Source organism: Leopardus geoffroyi, chromosome B2 (assembly GCF_018350155.1).
Source record: "Leopardus geoffroyi isolate Oge1 chromosome B2, O.geoffroyi_Oge1_pat1.0, whole genome shotgun sequence".
In the NCBI taxonomy this organism is placed as follows: domain Eukaryota; kingdom Metazoa; phylum Chordata; class Mammalia; order Carnivora; family Felidae; genus Leopardus; species Leopardus geoffroyi.
In genome coordinates this window covers 53,363,092-53,378,520 of record NC_059332.1, presented here as the reverse complement: position 1 = coordinate 53,378,520, position 15,429 = coordinate 53,363,092, and the positions used below count along the sequence as shown (strand labels likewise).

Below are 15,429 nucleotides of genomic sequence, written 5' to 3'. Positions count from 1 at the left end.
ATGTAGACAACAACTATAATAGACTTTATCTGGGATTGGTTTTATAAATGAAGAGAAAAAGATTTTTTGTTTTTTTTTTTTGTTTGTTTGTTTTTGTTTTGTTTTGTTTTTTGGTCTCAAAGTGCTTGATTTGAATCCACAGCAATGACCAAAACATTCTTCCTTTGGTTTGGATATGAAATAAACAATTTCAAGAATTTGAGTGGTTTAATCCATTTCTTATTGAAACAGTATTCTTTCACTGACTTATAACCTGTTTATATGATGTGTCTTTTATAGAGGTGTTCCACGTATGTCAGTACTTGGGTCTGCTACTGTGTGTACATCCTACATGACTGTCAATAAAGAAAGTTCAGCAGGGCAAACATTAAACAGAATTATCAAGTTCAGGGCAATGAGTTTGTGTGAGAAAAATGAGGCATACAATAAAATTCTGCAAGTCCTTTCAGTATCTTGCCTTCACCAATAAACTGAAGACTTGCGAAAAATATGACTATGCTTTAGACACTCTGAGGAAATATTTAAAAAGAAATTAAACAAGAAACCAGGCGCCTCTAGGTAGAGTAAAAGAAAAACATTAAAATTTCATAATAGTTCTAGAATTTGCTCGATAAATCTACACTGGTATCAGAATAATATCCCAGACAATGAAAGTACTGTGAGCCCTAAGGTTAAGTGAGAGCTTGTAAGGAAAATTATAGCTGCACAAAAACATTGTAGACTTCCAAATTTTAAAGGCATTAAACATTAAGGATAAACACATACTTTGCTCATTTCCTTGGATTAAGTATGGTATTTTAGAAAGGTGTGCACTTTCCCCATTATGCCCATCAAATTTTGAAAACGCAAATTTCAATCTGCATGTAGTCATAAAGAATATTTGACTTGTGTTTATTTGCATGGGTTAAAACAAACCAAAGTACTGAGTATAACTTATGGGAAAAATCTAATTTGTAAGTGTGTTTACATTTCAACTGAAATGACTTAACAGAATCATGACACTGTATTCTAGGGTCTTCGTATGTCAACTGTAACTGACTTAATAAGAGAAATATAAATATATTTTTCTGTTTAAAATTTTTGTATTTAAAATCATTAGAGCTGGGCTATCTCCCCACCATTATTGAATTACTATAACTACTGCTTTGGGAGCTAGAATATATTTACTGGTGATTAATTCTCTACTGTATTTTATTCTAAAAAGATCTGGCTGTCATTAAGAAACAACAAAATAACCTCAATTTACAACTCTTCCTTTTATTTTTTAAGACATAAACTTCAATAACTCATAAAGGCTAGAAATAACCTGAAATATATAACTGAGATGTATGCTAATTTAGCCACAACCTGAGACTTAATATAGAAGTGTATTAAACGTGTACTATGAAAAGAGAGATCTAAGAGAGTACTATATAAAATTGGTGGCAAAAAATTTCAGCCTGCTGCTTGAAAACTTGCTCCCCCCCCCACCACCCCCAGAACTTAAATGCCCCACATATCACTGTGCTATGTTAGATGCGTGGCTATAAAATTGTGAAAATGAAGGCTTTTCTGGTAGCAAAAGGGTTAAGTTCTTTTTGCTTTACCAGTTTCAAATTACAATGAGAAGCCTCTTCTTTCCCAGCAGGGTTGTGCTTACATTACTCTTTAGATCTCCCTTGAAGAGGGCTGGTATATTTGTGCCTGCTGGAGGTGGAATTAACAGTTAGAAGGAGAAAGGGATTGAATGGACTTACAGGAAGGTTTTCAAGTAAATTCAGGGAAACACATTTACTTGAATAGTACAACCTTGAGTGTTACTTTACACTAAGACGACACAAAAGATGTTAAAGTTATCACCAAGCTGCCGGACAAATCTATATTCCAACACCAAGGTGCAGATCAGCATAGATCTGTGATTCAGAAATCAGGATTTGTCTTGGAAAGAGCTCAAGGGTTGAGAAGAACTCAAGAGCAAGTGAAGATAACTTTGGGAACTACAGTTTATCAGAAGATCAACTTGCGTTAATCCAAATACCAAAGGCCTGATTATCATAAATTTATATAGGAATGCATAGGTCATCTGATCAAATAATAATAGCCGTCTTCTGCTACATCAATGCAGCAAAAACTCTTAACAACTGTGGATAATTAGAAATCCAAGTTTCAGCTTTCTTAGAGATAACTACTCTTGACATATTCCAAAATATTTAAAATAGGACAGGAAAATCCGTGAGGATGTTATGTTCAGAAATGTCACTGTCATGAAGAATAGGTAAATTTGTTTTTTCAGCTACTGGGAAAGCGTACCTCCTAGGAACTTTTACATTTTTTTTTAAGAGGACAAGAAGGACTAAAAATATCAACTTTTGCTTTTGGACAAAAATGCATCTGACTGTATTTCTACTTAGGAGTATTGTGGGTTTCCTCTGGAGCTGCTGGGTTCTAGTGGGTTATGCAAAAGGAGGTTTGGGAGACAATCATGTCCACTCCAGTTTTATTTATAGAAGACTACGGAACCACGAAAGACGGGAAATACAGAGGGAAATTCTCTCTATCTTGGGTTTGCCTCATAGACCCAGACCATTTTCACCTGGAAAACAAGCTTCCTCTGCACCTCTCTTTATGCTGGACCTATACAATGCTATGGCCAATGAAGAAAATCCTGAAGAATCGGAATACTCAGTGAGGGCATCCTTGGCAGGAGAGGCCAGAGGGGCAAGAAAAGGATACCCAGCTTCTCCCAATGGGTACCCTCGTCGCATACAGTTATCTCGAACGACTCCTCTGACCACCCAGAGCCCTCCTCTAGCCAGCCTACATGATACCAACTTTCTGAATGATGCTGACATGGTCATGAGCTTTGTCAATTTAGGTATGTTGTTCTTTTATTTGTTAAACTCTGCTATTACAAAGTGGAAGTTTTACTAATAGTAAAGTAGCTGCCTGGTAGGTGGTCATGTTTATATAGAGTCATTTTCTATAACTCTCCTCCAGCTTCTGTTTCCTTTCTCTCACTGAAGCAATGTAAGATTTTGCTTTAGGCAACAAAGTCATACACACACACACACACACACACACACACACACACACGTATGTACGTGTATATATTATATATACATGATTTTTTAAATATGAAAAACTAAAATTAAACACTTATGGTTGGGCAGACTTGGGTCTTTTTAGCTCTTGTTAAAATTTCAACCTTGCTTTAATGTATTAATAAACAGGCAGTAGTCTACAAAAAAGGAAAATTTATGAGGATAGCTATGCTATGGGCACAAAGGTATTAATACAAATAAAAAAGAAACAAGCATTTACAGACTGAAAAGTAAGAGTGACACTCTAAAACATTTTTTGTTAGCAATGTAGCAAACATATAAATATACATAGGTATGCCGCCTAAAAACTCTCATTTGGGGGAGATAACTACTGTGAAAATATTAACATGCAATTAACTAAGATCAAATACTATTGTAAGAGATTACTATCAAGGATTTTCAGGGAGAGATTCTGAAATGCTATGAAAAATATTTTGGAAAAGAAGCTTCAAACTAACATTTCTTAACTTCTTAATGATGAAATGATATCCTTCCCATTTGATTATTTCCAGAAGCAAGAGAAATATAAAACATGCTATGTGGTCTTTACCTATGCAAAATTTTCCTTTAAGATGAAAAATGAATTGAAAAATTCTTTAATTAGCAATGTTACTAGAGAATACTTTTTTAAATTATATTTTTCCCAATGCTGGTACTTTCATGGTAGTTTTTAAATATTGACCATATCAAATGGTAAATTAGTGTCCAATATTTTATGTCTCAAAATATTAAAGAGTTAACACTTCAAAGTGATTTTAAACGGGCTTTAATTAAAAAAAAATGTTTTACTCGAGTCTGAAGATGAAAATTTACTATCTTCAGACATTCAAAATATCATAGGATATATTTATTTTTAAAGATACAATTTCATGAACAAATTGAATCAACTTGATAAAATTAGAACCATTTTAATGTAAAAACTTTCAAAACTTTGAAAACTGCAGTCTGCTTTGACATAAAATTGACATGTTTTGTTATACTTAATTAAAACCTTCCTCATATATCTCAAAGAAAACAGTCTTTGAAAAGTCAGATAGCAACAAATTTAAATACATGAATGTTTTTATAATACATGTTGCTTAAAATGCTCTGCTCATTTGCTCTTAGCAATTCTACCATGAAGGATAAGGTGCTTAATAAATCATGTTTCGTGTTACTAGAGACAAAGCTCTCATTATGAAGTTTTAGTAAGTCATCATTGGTTGCCCTAATCAGGTGTCCTGGAGGCCTTTTCTTCTACATATAATTAACAGGTTTCGTTAGGAACTTTCAAGCCATTAAATATGGCTTAATTCTAAATTAGTTTGATTGCTTTTTCCTAGTATAAGTGGTAAATGCACTGTGGCTCATGGTATATTTTACTTTGTTGCAATTTCTAAAGCATTAGTCAATAATTTAAAGGAGTTTTAATATTTTAATAGAAAAATTTCAACCAGCATGATTTACATATTCATAAAATAAAATCATTGAAAAAATTAGTTCAGGTCACGTAAAATCTGACAGGGAGGATTGTGTTATGTACTTTAAAAAACAATAGCTCAGTCATGAATCTGTTCTAAAATATATTTTATTGCAATCAAATATTTTGATCATTCACAAAATAAATACATTTTAGAAAAGAATTAAGCATGATTTTGGAATGAATGTGCCATTACTTTTTATACATTTACACAGAATAAGAAAACCAAAACAATAATAAACAGTTTTATTCGTGACTTCTTGGACCATTTTATCATTAAAGAATACTTACATTTTTTAAATCAATGAAATTGTGGTTGTATTGTTTGGATATAACAACAAAGCAGCTTGGTAACTATATCGTGAAACACAATTATTCATTTTACTCTGGAGGAATAATATCAGATAAAACCTTCAGGAAATATTTATTTTTATCATGCTTCAACTGCTGAGTAGTGATTTATCTTCAATCATAAACCATATTGGTTTTTTTATTTAATAATTCCAAACTAAATGTCTCACGTGAAATTACTGACAAATTGATTCTGATACTGAGTATTTCTTCGTAGTCTCTGAGGAAAATTGAACCATAATTTTATTTTATCCTTAGACCATGCTTTCTAACATATCCAAAGCTTATAACCAATCAGTACCTAGTAAAACACTTTAACTTCTGTATTTCTTCCATACTAAAATAGCTCAAAGCATACTTAGAAGAGGTAAAAGTGTAATATCATGATTAACTGCATTAAGAATTTCAGTGGTTCTTAATGTAACATTCATTAACAAATAGTATCTGCCACTTTTATCGTGTTCTTAGAAGACTCAGGGGGATTTTATTTATTTATTTATTTATTTATTTATTTATTTATGTGTCTTAAAAGATATGTGTATAGTGGGGGCTAAAGGCAAATTACTAAATTAGCATTAGGCAAGGGATTTGTATTGAGGAAGTCACTTGGATGTTTAAATATGTGAAAAGAATCTGTTGACAGTCCCCATAATAAGGTGAATTACATTAAAAGGATGTAGCAGTCTTCTTTTTATTAATGCTTGTGTGTCATTTTCAAGTCAAATAATGGATTTTCTACAATTATCTTGTCATTCAGGAAGACATTTTTTCTAACATTAGTTTTGCTCAAGAACAATTAAAATGAATTTAAACTCTGTATCATATTTAACCAATGAACCATTTTTTAAAATTTCAGATAAGATTAAATTTGTTTGTTCCTAAGTGAAAAATAGATTAAAACTTCCTAAAAGATAAAAATAAAATGTGAAAAAATTGCCTTAAGGTCAATGTAAACATGTAAATAGGAACACAAACACATTATTTTGACCCTTATGTTGTTTTAGTGATTTGCTCACTTTGAAGAGATAAAAATTGCTGTGTGAAGAGAAACTTCTCACTGTATTGGATTCACTATTTTTAGGCCAACTTTTGTCAGTCTCCTACTGTCCAGATTTTATAGGTTTACTCTTCTGCTTTGTCCCTGAAACTGGTGACTATCACAGGCATCTTTTCTTAGTCAATACCATGTTATTTTGTTAAGAACAAAAATATCTTTTTGATAAAACTTTTCTTTTTTAACCATCTCTCTTTCAAAAATGTTAAGGATAGTTTATATATCAGATATCTATGCCAATAAAAGGGAAGGTTAGGTAACTTGCTTATAATTTTTAATTATATCTTCTGTTTACATTAAGATAAACACATAGTGCATTTCTAAGATCTTTAAATTTAGAATGCAATTTTATTTGGAAATTTGGCAAGGGTACAATTAAAATGATGTCTTATTGTAGATGTTTTGAAGGAAATTACAAAAAGCAATAAACAAGGGAAATTTACTTCTGTATTATTCCCTGTCTACATGTATTTCTCTGATAAAGAAGAATTTGGAGTTTTTTAATGATTTCTCATCGGTTGGATTGGAGTCAAAAACTTTAGGTATATTTCAAGAACATATATTAATTCAAAAGCATGAAAGCACATAAATATGATACTTGATTTTTTAAAATTTTATAACATATTTAGCATGTTATGATACGATGCAGAAAAAAAATACTTTTAGAACTTTAAATTAAACCCTTCTCCCTTTACTTCCCCAAATCATTAAACAGACCTAGTACTGGAAGAAAAAATGCTTAAGTTCTCGGTTGACAGGTTTGAAAGACATCATTGATATTTATTGTTGCTTTTGGCTGACTCAAGTGCCCAGTGGACAGGAATTTATGCACAGATCTACCTAAAGATGCCTATCTATGTAGTCTCTCCAACAGGGTTATTAACACTTGTGTAACATAAACATACCCATAAACACAAGATTTTTTTGCGGGGGGGTGACGGGAAAGGAAGAAAGATGATCTAAAACCATTATAGTACATATTCATGGGTTATACCTGGAATAACAGATACTAACAACGGGTAAAACAGTAATTCTTGAACACCTTTAAGTTTTGAAGAGAAAAGAAGTTGCTGAGGGTGGAAATCTCCTTGCTCTATTCTTCAATAACCTTTGGCATCCATAAATGTGACCCAAGGGATTCTTGTTCATTGTGAAATGATGGGCCTGGCCGAAGAGATAGGTGTAATCATATGGTTTAATTAACAGCTTTTTCTCATCTTAATGGTCCTTCACAAATAGCCCGATTTAAAAGTTGAATAAGAAGTAACAGCTGGAAATGAGATGGTATGATACATGAACCCAAAGGGCTTGGGAAGGTCTCACCCACCACCTCCAGCTCCCCCTTTTATTCTTCCATTTTTTCAATATTGCCTCCCTCTCTCTTCACCCCTTCCCCTCACATTATTTGGCCTTTCCTGTTTGCTCTTTAGTTCTCTGGTCTCTCTACCTCCAGGCTTTCTTGGCACCCCTCTCCCTACGCCCCCACCCCTTCCCGAGGTCTGCCTTTGGTCCTTGTTTCTTCATAGCTGGAGGCTTAGATTAGCTGAAAATCAATTAGTTACAGCTTGATCATTTAGGGACAGTCTCCTGTTTCTCTGGTGTTGAGAAGGAAAAGGTTATGATGTGCCAACTGCAGCCTCAACTCATCAGGAGAAAAGCTCCCCAGGGCATCAGGACTTCTCTGGCTGTGGCCATCCCCTGTAATTGTTTCTTCACCACCCTATTCTTCTTTGCCTCCTCACCTCTCCTGGAGGATCCCATTGACAGAATTTAATTGTTTTTGCCTTCCCTACTTTATAGCATAATTAAAATTTAAAAGGGGACATTTAAGGGAAAGTAAAAAAAAATGAACAAAAATAACACTGATAGAAAATGTAATTCTCTGTTAGTTTATAAAACTCCTTAGCTTACATTATTTTTAACACTCGTGTCCCATCTGTGAAGAGATTATTTCCTTTTTTTTTTAATTGAGAAAGAGGATGAGGGAGGATAAAAAGATCAAGAGGAGAGAATAATGAGGACGAAACAGAGAAAGAAATACAGTAATTTTTTAACAAGCCCTTAAAAGAAAGAGAATGAATGAAATGAGTCACTAGAGGCTGGTCTTTGGGTCGTGCAGGTGGAGGATGTGTTGGGAAATCCTCAGTCTACCTCATACTGACACAGCAGCTAATTCAACATCCCCAACCACATCGGCTCCAGGGGGAAACCCTTTCATCTTTCCACACTAAAATACCGAAGTGGGGAAAAGGGAGGAGGGCTGTGTGTGTGTGTGTACAAGGAGCGTACAGACAGGCTACTCACATTTACAGTCATAAATAATGCAGTGGCTCAGCTTGAAAAAACCACAGGTTAAAGGAAGGGGCTTCCCTGACGCACAGAGAGGGGCTGAGATCAGAGGAGCCACTGAAAGGGTTGGAGCCAAACAATGAATCCCTTGTTCGAAGTCGTATTTATGAGTGCTTCTTTGCACCTTCACTTCATATTTTATTGGCTGGGCTGTGGGGTTTCCCCATTTGCTCATCTCTTAAAATAATACCCTTGGCTGAGATATCCTTTAAAATGCACTAGTCAGCCCTGACAACTGGCTCATTTATTTGGGGGGAAAAGGGAGTCTGTTGTGATTTTGATGTCCGATTGGGATGTGTAAGATCCAGTTGCCGATCTTAAAGTGATGACAGAAGATAAAAATAATACTTGGGGGTATTTACCTGCCTTTCTCAGAGATATTTACGAGAATCCGAGAATCCACGTAATCAAGTAGTAACCCCTGATTTGCGTGAGTCTTGTCTAAACGAGGGCATAAAATTATCACCCAAGAAAGTAGAAACAAAATCTATTAAAGTGTGCAATGCTTAAGAGACATTTCTGATTAGCAAGAAGGATCTTTAGAGGTTTGGGGGAGAAAGGAAAATAACAACGCTCCATAACCAAAGACAGGAAGGCAGTGAGTTATGTAAACATCACATAAAACTTAAAAACCAAGACGTGTGATTTTACGTAATGTGATTGGTATAGAAACTAAACTGGGATATGTGCTGTTTTATAAGTTCTAAGACAGTGAAGACCCCTGTCTTCATAAGGATATGGCCTTTATTATTTTTTTTATTTATTTTTTATAAGCAGTAGAGTATTGGTGCTTGCATTAGAAGAAACAACTCTGTATGGTAGAAATAAAGGAATCTAAATTATCCCTTAGATATTGTGTTTATTTAACTTCTTTCTGGAAGTAAATAACAATTTTTACTGTTCTTGTTGTTTATCGGCTATCCTGGAGGTGTTAGGGAATAAAGAATATAGTTTGAGAAAGTCAAGATAACCAGATGTAGATCCCATTTTGATTTTATTCAGAACCAAGAGACCTGTCAAAACCAAAAGATTTATTAGCATTTACAAGCCCCTTCAGCTATTCTTATGCTGTATGATATGAGAAATTCAATTTTATTTGTGAGGCATAGTTTTTCTGTCCCTATGGTAACTTTGTGATTAGCCTTCCTATGTAGGAGACGTAGTTATTGCTAGAGTCTTAAGTCCGTGGCATATTACTGGACACATGCCTTTAAGGTTTAATTACAGACTAAACCTGATTATATTCCTTTCTGTGTTTCCATCACAGGAGCAGAATAGCATAGAAGAAGCCAGAATACCTGGATTAGAATCCCATATTCCATACTTTGTAGCACTGTGACCTTGGGCAAGTTACTTAAATTCTCTCTGTGCCCCTAGTTCCTTATCTAAAAAGTACCAATAATAATGCCACCTTCCTCATTGTGTGTGGAGAGGATAAATGAGGTAATAGGCATATAATGTTAAGAATAGCATTTGGAACATAGTGAGACCTCAGGAAATAGCTCTTATTGTTGCTAGAGTTGCATTTGTATCCAGTGTCTACACTACATCTGCAGGAGTGGCTAAACAGCTTGTGGAGCCCACTGCAAAATAAAAGTGTGGGGCCTCAGTGTTCCAAAATGATCAATAATTCCAACATAGGGGAAGCAGAGTATAAGTTCAAGTAGGAGGTCCTTCTGAGTGGGGAGTCTGTGCAACTGCACAGGTCACATGCCAGAGAAGATTACATGTTGTGACAGCAGGAATCATGTCCTATTCATCCCTTTTTATCCCCAGGGTGTATCAGGGTCCCAGAAAAAAAAAAAAAAAAAAGAGCCAGCATGAGCAAACGGAATCATCTAGGAGAGTTTACCTAATGTTGTAATATTTATTGAGTTGTGGGCAGAGATTTCTGGCAAAACGGGATAAATGCGGTACCTGGAACAGCGAGGGAGCCTTCCTTCACTACTTCTGGGCAGGGAGCAGAAACAGTTACCAGAAAACTCAGAGGAGAACTTTAGGGGGACGGTATCCTGACAGGAACTGTAGCCTTTGTGAGAGATGCCATGTAGCCAACCCCTAAAGACTCAGCAGGGAGGGAGACCCAGGAATAAATACCCAGACCACACTTCTCGGCCATGTTTTCTTTGGCCGATCCTCACTGAAAGCCACAGGGCTGTGGAGCCTACTGGTGGAGCTCATGAAAGTCAGCCTCCTGGTGCAGAGAGCAGAGTAGAGAGATATGGAGAGTGGACCTCGAGGCAGACACTGAAGATATTTGGCACCAATAGATAAATGAATATTAAGTGTTTCATTACTATAAGTTACAGAATCACATCAATTTCAACACAAGATAATTATATATCTATATAGATATATATCTGTGTGTGTCTATATACACACACATGCGTTAACCTTCATCCTACTAATTTATTATAAAATGCAAGAGATAATCATGATTTAGCATGGACGTTATTAACTCCACAAGTTGGTGAGGTGGAAAAATGGGCATGGCATGCTGAAAAAATGTTTTAAATTGTATATGGGTCAGTAATTTCATGTGATCTATTAAGATGATTTCAGAGCAAAGTGAATGAAAAACAAAAATCAAAAGTCCAAGGAGAAGTAGCACTTTTAGATCACAAAATGAACAGTGGACTGCAGTTGCCAATCAGAAAGCTTAGTGCGGAGAGCACTAGACTACATGCAAATATGCAGAGCAATTGCTGAGCAAATATGAAGAGCGATATATTTTCTCAGTCTTTCCATCTGTTTGTTCTCGATCCTTTGTCGTTCTTCCTGAAGTGACCCATGACTGTGTGCTAAGGCATTGTGAGTTCTGAGTGGAATCACCCGATATCCTTCGTGTTAATGTTTCAGGCAGCAATAATGTTGGGATGAGGGAAATTGGGATGATTGTTGTTCTTAGTTACTACCTTCACTCTCTTCTGGCAGTGTTCTTGTGACTCACAGAGGCAAAATTTACGGGAGGAGCAGGTATTTCTGCTATTTCATTCTCATAAATAACCAACTGCTGAGCCTGGAGGCCCAGAGCCATCCCCCTGCCCTTTAATCACAGACAAGCACAGAGTAGACAACTCCTTTCCAGTATAGCCTATGTTCCCCTTCAAAGCTGCTAAGGATGATAATTTTAACCTGATTTTATGTCTGTAATTATCAAAAGCAGAGGAAGAAAGGGTTCAGCTTGGAAATTGTATAAGCTCCTCTACAAATAACCTTGATGCAGGCATTGAGGACTTATTTAGTCAGGAAGAATGAAGGTCAGCCATTAAATAGGCTTTATGGTTAGTGTTTTGTAGATACTTTCTTTGCTCAGAGAGAAGAGGGATTACTTAGTTCTTGATCTCTCTCAGAATACTGTAAATGTAGGTAGGGGCTTTGAAGTCAGACCAATTTGAAACCCTTCTTTGCATACAGTTCCATGTTCTTGAGCAAACTATTTCATTTTACTAAAACTGTTTCCTCATCTGTCAAGTGGAGATCCTAATACAGAATTGTACATAATAAAGTAAGGTTGGAGGCCTTTAAGACTACATGAAAAAAGTACTCAATTAACAGTCCCCACTCCTACTACAACTACTTCTACTAGAGTCTATGGTGTTCTTTAAAAAAAAAATTGTTTAATGGTTAGTTATTTTTGAGACCAAGAGAGACAGAGCATGAGCAGGGGAGGGGTAGAGAGAGAGGGAGAGAGAGAATCCCAAGCAGGCTCTGCACTGCCAATGTGGAGCCTGGCTTGGGCTGGGTCTCATGAATCATTAGACCTGAACTCGATCTCATGGAGTTGGATCCTTAACCGACTGAGCCATCAGGTGCCCCAGGGACCCTGTCTCTCAGTTGACTGTTGACAGACTGTATTCTTCCCTCATCAGGTTGTCTTGAAAAAAAAAAAAAAAAAAAAAGATGAGTCCCTGAGAGAGCCAAAAGGTAACTGTGGGGTTTCCCTTTGAGGACCCAGAGGCAACATTTTCTGTGATGTGCTACCGAAAAGTGCTTTTCATGATACCTTCGGCCAGATCCTTAGAATGAACCCATGGTTTTACTTTAGTTCCAGATATTACCTATTTTATTTCCTTGTTTGTTATGGGGAAGAGGAAGCTGATTGCAGGCCAAAGTAATAATAAACAATTAGAAAATATTTGGTTGGGAAGACATGGGCACTCTCTAAAAGGCCCTTTGAAAGAAGGGGAGAAAAATCTTGAAGGGTTTTAATGCATATTTTCATAAGTCAACCTGTTTTTTTTTTTTAGTTTTAATGTTTTAAAAAGTTGATCTATGATGAAAATCTTGGTGAATAAACTCCTCAACTCTAAACAGAAAAGCCACTCTGTTCAAATAATTACTTAATCCAGGAACTTTTTGTATTGTATGTAACTCAAATCATGTTTGAATGTATGTTTTTCTGATTCGTAGCTGTTTGCATTACTATTTGCATTATTATTATCATTTTATTTCTAGTTAATACCATTTAGCTTTAAGTATTTTGACATTCCTAAACTATTCGTTTGGGCTGTTTATTTTTTTTTCAGACGACAGTCACTTCTTTTTATTACTTTTCTTGAATTGCGTTCTGTGATATTTTGAAGCAGGATGGAAACTTATGAGTTTGATCTGAAAAGTCAAACAAAAGGCATACATGTTTATAATATCCATATTATAAAGTCATCACATTGACTTTTGATATTTTATATAATACATTGAGTGGGAAAATATGAATTTTTTTTGTTATTTGATAGCTTGCTGAAAGATGGTCTTTGTTAACTTTTTAATTATGTTGAGTAAGGTTCTTAAAATAAAGGTTCTAACTATATATATTGACCTATTCAAATCAACATGTAAGATTTTTCTCTTCCCTACTGCCATGTCAAAACATTTACCATTCTACTGTTACCTTTCATTTTGAGGAAGAATTTATTGGAATTAAGCAAACCACTATCATTCTGGTGTGTATGTATGTGATACATTTAAAGTATATGACATTGTCACATATATATAGTTTTAAGTTATAGTATAGTTGTAGCAGTAGTAATTAAAGCCACAAAAACAGCAATAAATATATAATTACTATGCCAGAAACTGGCTGATTGGCATGCATTACGTTAATTAATTTGCATCTCAATCATATGCATAAATATTTTTCTATTCCTATTTTGATGATGGGAAAGTTGAGACTTCATCAGAGGTTAAATAACTTACAAAGGTCACCCAACTGGTAAATGGTAGAATCAGTACTGAAACCATGATGTGTCTGGCTACTACTTTTTAGCTTGGAAACCCACTTCTGAAAACTAGAAAAACAGTGCAACTTTTAATAACGAGAACAATAATGGTTTCTCCTTCTTGAAAGCATTTTTGTGTACAATACGTGGTTTTATCTGGATCGCTGCAGCGTATGGCACTTGAGGAAGTAGATGTGATTCCACAGTATATAACATCTCTGGAAACCTGAATTCTGACAGGTCGTTCATTCAGCCATTTGACAAATATAAGCTGATTACCTACTATTGGGCCAGGCACTGTGCGAAAGACTGTGCCTCTTTTACTGCCAAGATCACGAGGCAAGAGGAACAAGGTCTAGGCCCAGAATCCCTGATTCTTATGCCAGGATTTTTTTGCTCAATATCACATACTTTGAAAAAAATCCACACAAAAATTCCAGTACCAAGTAAAATGAAAAGCACTAGCAAACCTTATCTGAAAGAATATGTCTTGTTATTTAAATAGCCAGGTGTATATTTAAATAACCTTCTGTGTATAGAGAAAATATTTTCCAAATCTTAATCCCTTTAAATGAATTTAAATTTTTTTTAATGTTTATTTTTATTTTTGAGAGAGACAGAGACAGAATGCGAGTGGGTTGGGACAGAGAGAGAGGGGGACACAGAATCTGAAACAGGCTCCAGACTCTGAGCTGTCAGCACAGAGCCCGACGCGGGGCTTGAACTCACGAGCTGCGAGATCATGACCTGAGCTGAAGTCGGATGCTCAATCGACTGGGCCACCCAGCCGCCCCTAAATGAATTTAAAATAAATAGATAAAAGCCTGTTACCAGCAAGCAGAACCTAAGGAAGACTTTTAGTCCAAAAGACATACAACAAAGGTAGAACCAAGCTTCAGCAAAGCATAGGGGCTCTTTCAGAAATCTGTGTTTGTAGCTATAGGGCTTTATCAATATGGAGGCTCCAGTGATTTTAAAGGTGAATCGAAAAGCTCTGGATGCTTCCTGCATATCCTGGAGCATGAGTTTAGCTTAAACACTCATTATTTATTTGTGTTGTACTGAGGATATAAGGGTAAAATGTCATACAATTTTTCAAAATTAAGTTGCTTGATCTTGTCTAAATCTTGATCCCTGACCTTACCTTACTTCTTCAGTGGTGTGCTAACAAGGTTGTGTTCTGTGTATACTTAACTGTTACTGTGCATGATGTGGATTCAAGTTATAGTAAGAGTGAAGGGAGACACATTTTCTAATATAGAAACTGGTAGAGAGTTCCAAGAATTGATATAAAGGCCTCTTTGATACATTGCTTTCAATTTACTCAGGATATTAGGCATTAGGCAATTATTACTTCAAGTTTGAAGTGATTATGGAGGAAAAAAAAACAGACTAATGTTTTATAACTGTGTTACTCTTTACCAACAGTCTGCTGTAACTGTGAAGTAAATGTTGCAGCAAAATCAGATCTAAGTCTGCTGGTACTCCAACACAGTTATTGGTGTTTACCTATCAGTTGATACAAACAAACCGCCAGATTATCCAAGTGAAATAATAATAGAACTGAAGATGTGCAATGAGTTCTGTTCTACTTGGAATTCACTGTCTTCCACAGGTAGCATGTATCTGGTGTGAATGAAATACAAGACAGGGCACTAACAGTATTTCAAGTGTTAACTCATTTCATTCTCACAAAAAGATCCTACTTTAGAGATGAGGAAAGTAAGACCCAGCGATGTTAAGTCTAGTCCAAAGTCCTACATCTTGTAAGAGGAGGAAGTGAATTCAGAGTCCAAGCTATCACTGCTCTGCTTTGTTACCTTTGTGAATGTAATTGGGAAGGCTGCCATTGGGACATTGTTTCAACTCTTTGTAAAGTTCTTTATATCTCCCCAACATTTTGTGCATTGGGTTTGG

The 15,429-nt window shown here is 35.5% G+C and overlaps 1 protein-coding gene across 1 annotated transcript in view; it reads left to right on the top strand.

Moving 5' to 3' along the window:
* The first annotated feature begins 1,630 nt into the window (after positions 1-1,630).
* The window catches only part of BMP5 (bone morphogenetic protein 5), a 117,553-nt gene continuing 103,754 nt past the window's right edge, over positions 1,631-15,429 (top strand). The window contains exon 1 of the mRNA XM_045498588.1: positions 1,631-2,854. Coding sequence (XP_045354544.1) covers positions 2,365-2,854 — 490 coding nt within the window. The 5' untranslated portion in view covers positions 1,631-2,364. The remainder of the gene's footprint in view (positions 2,855-15,429) is intronic.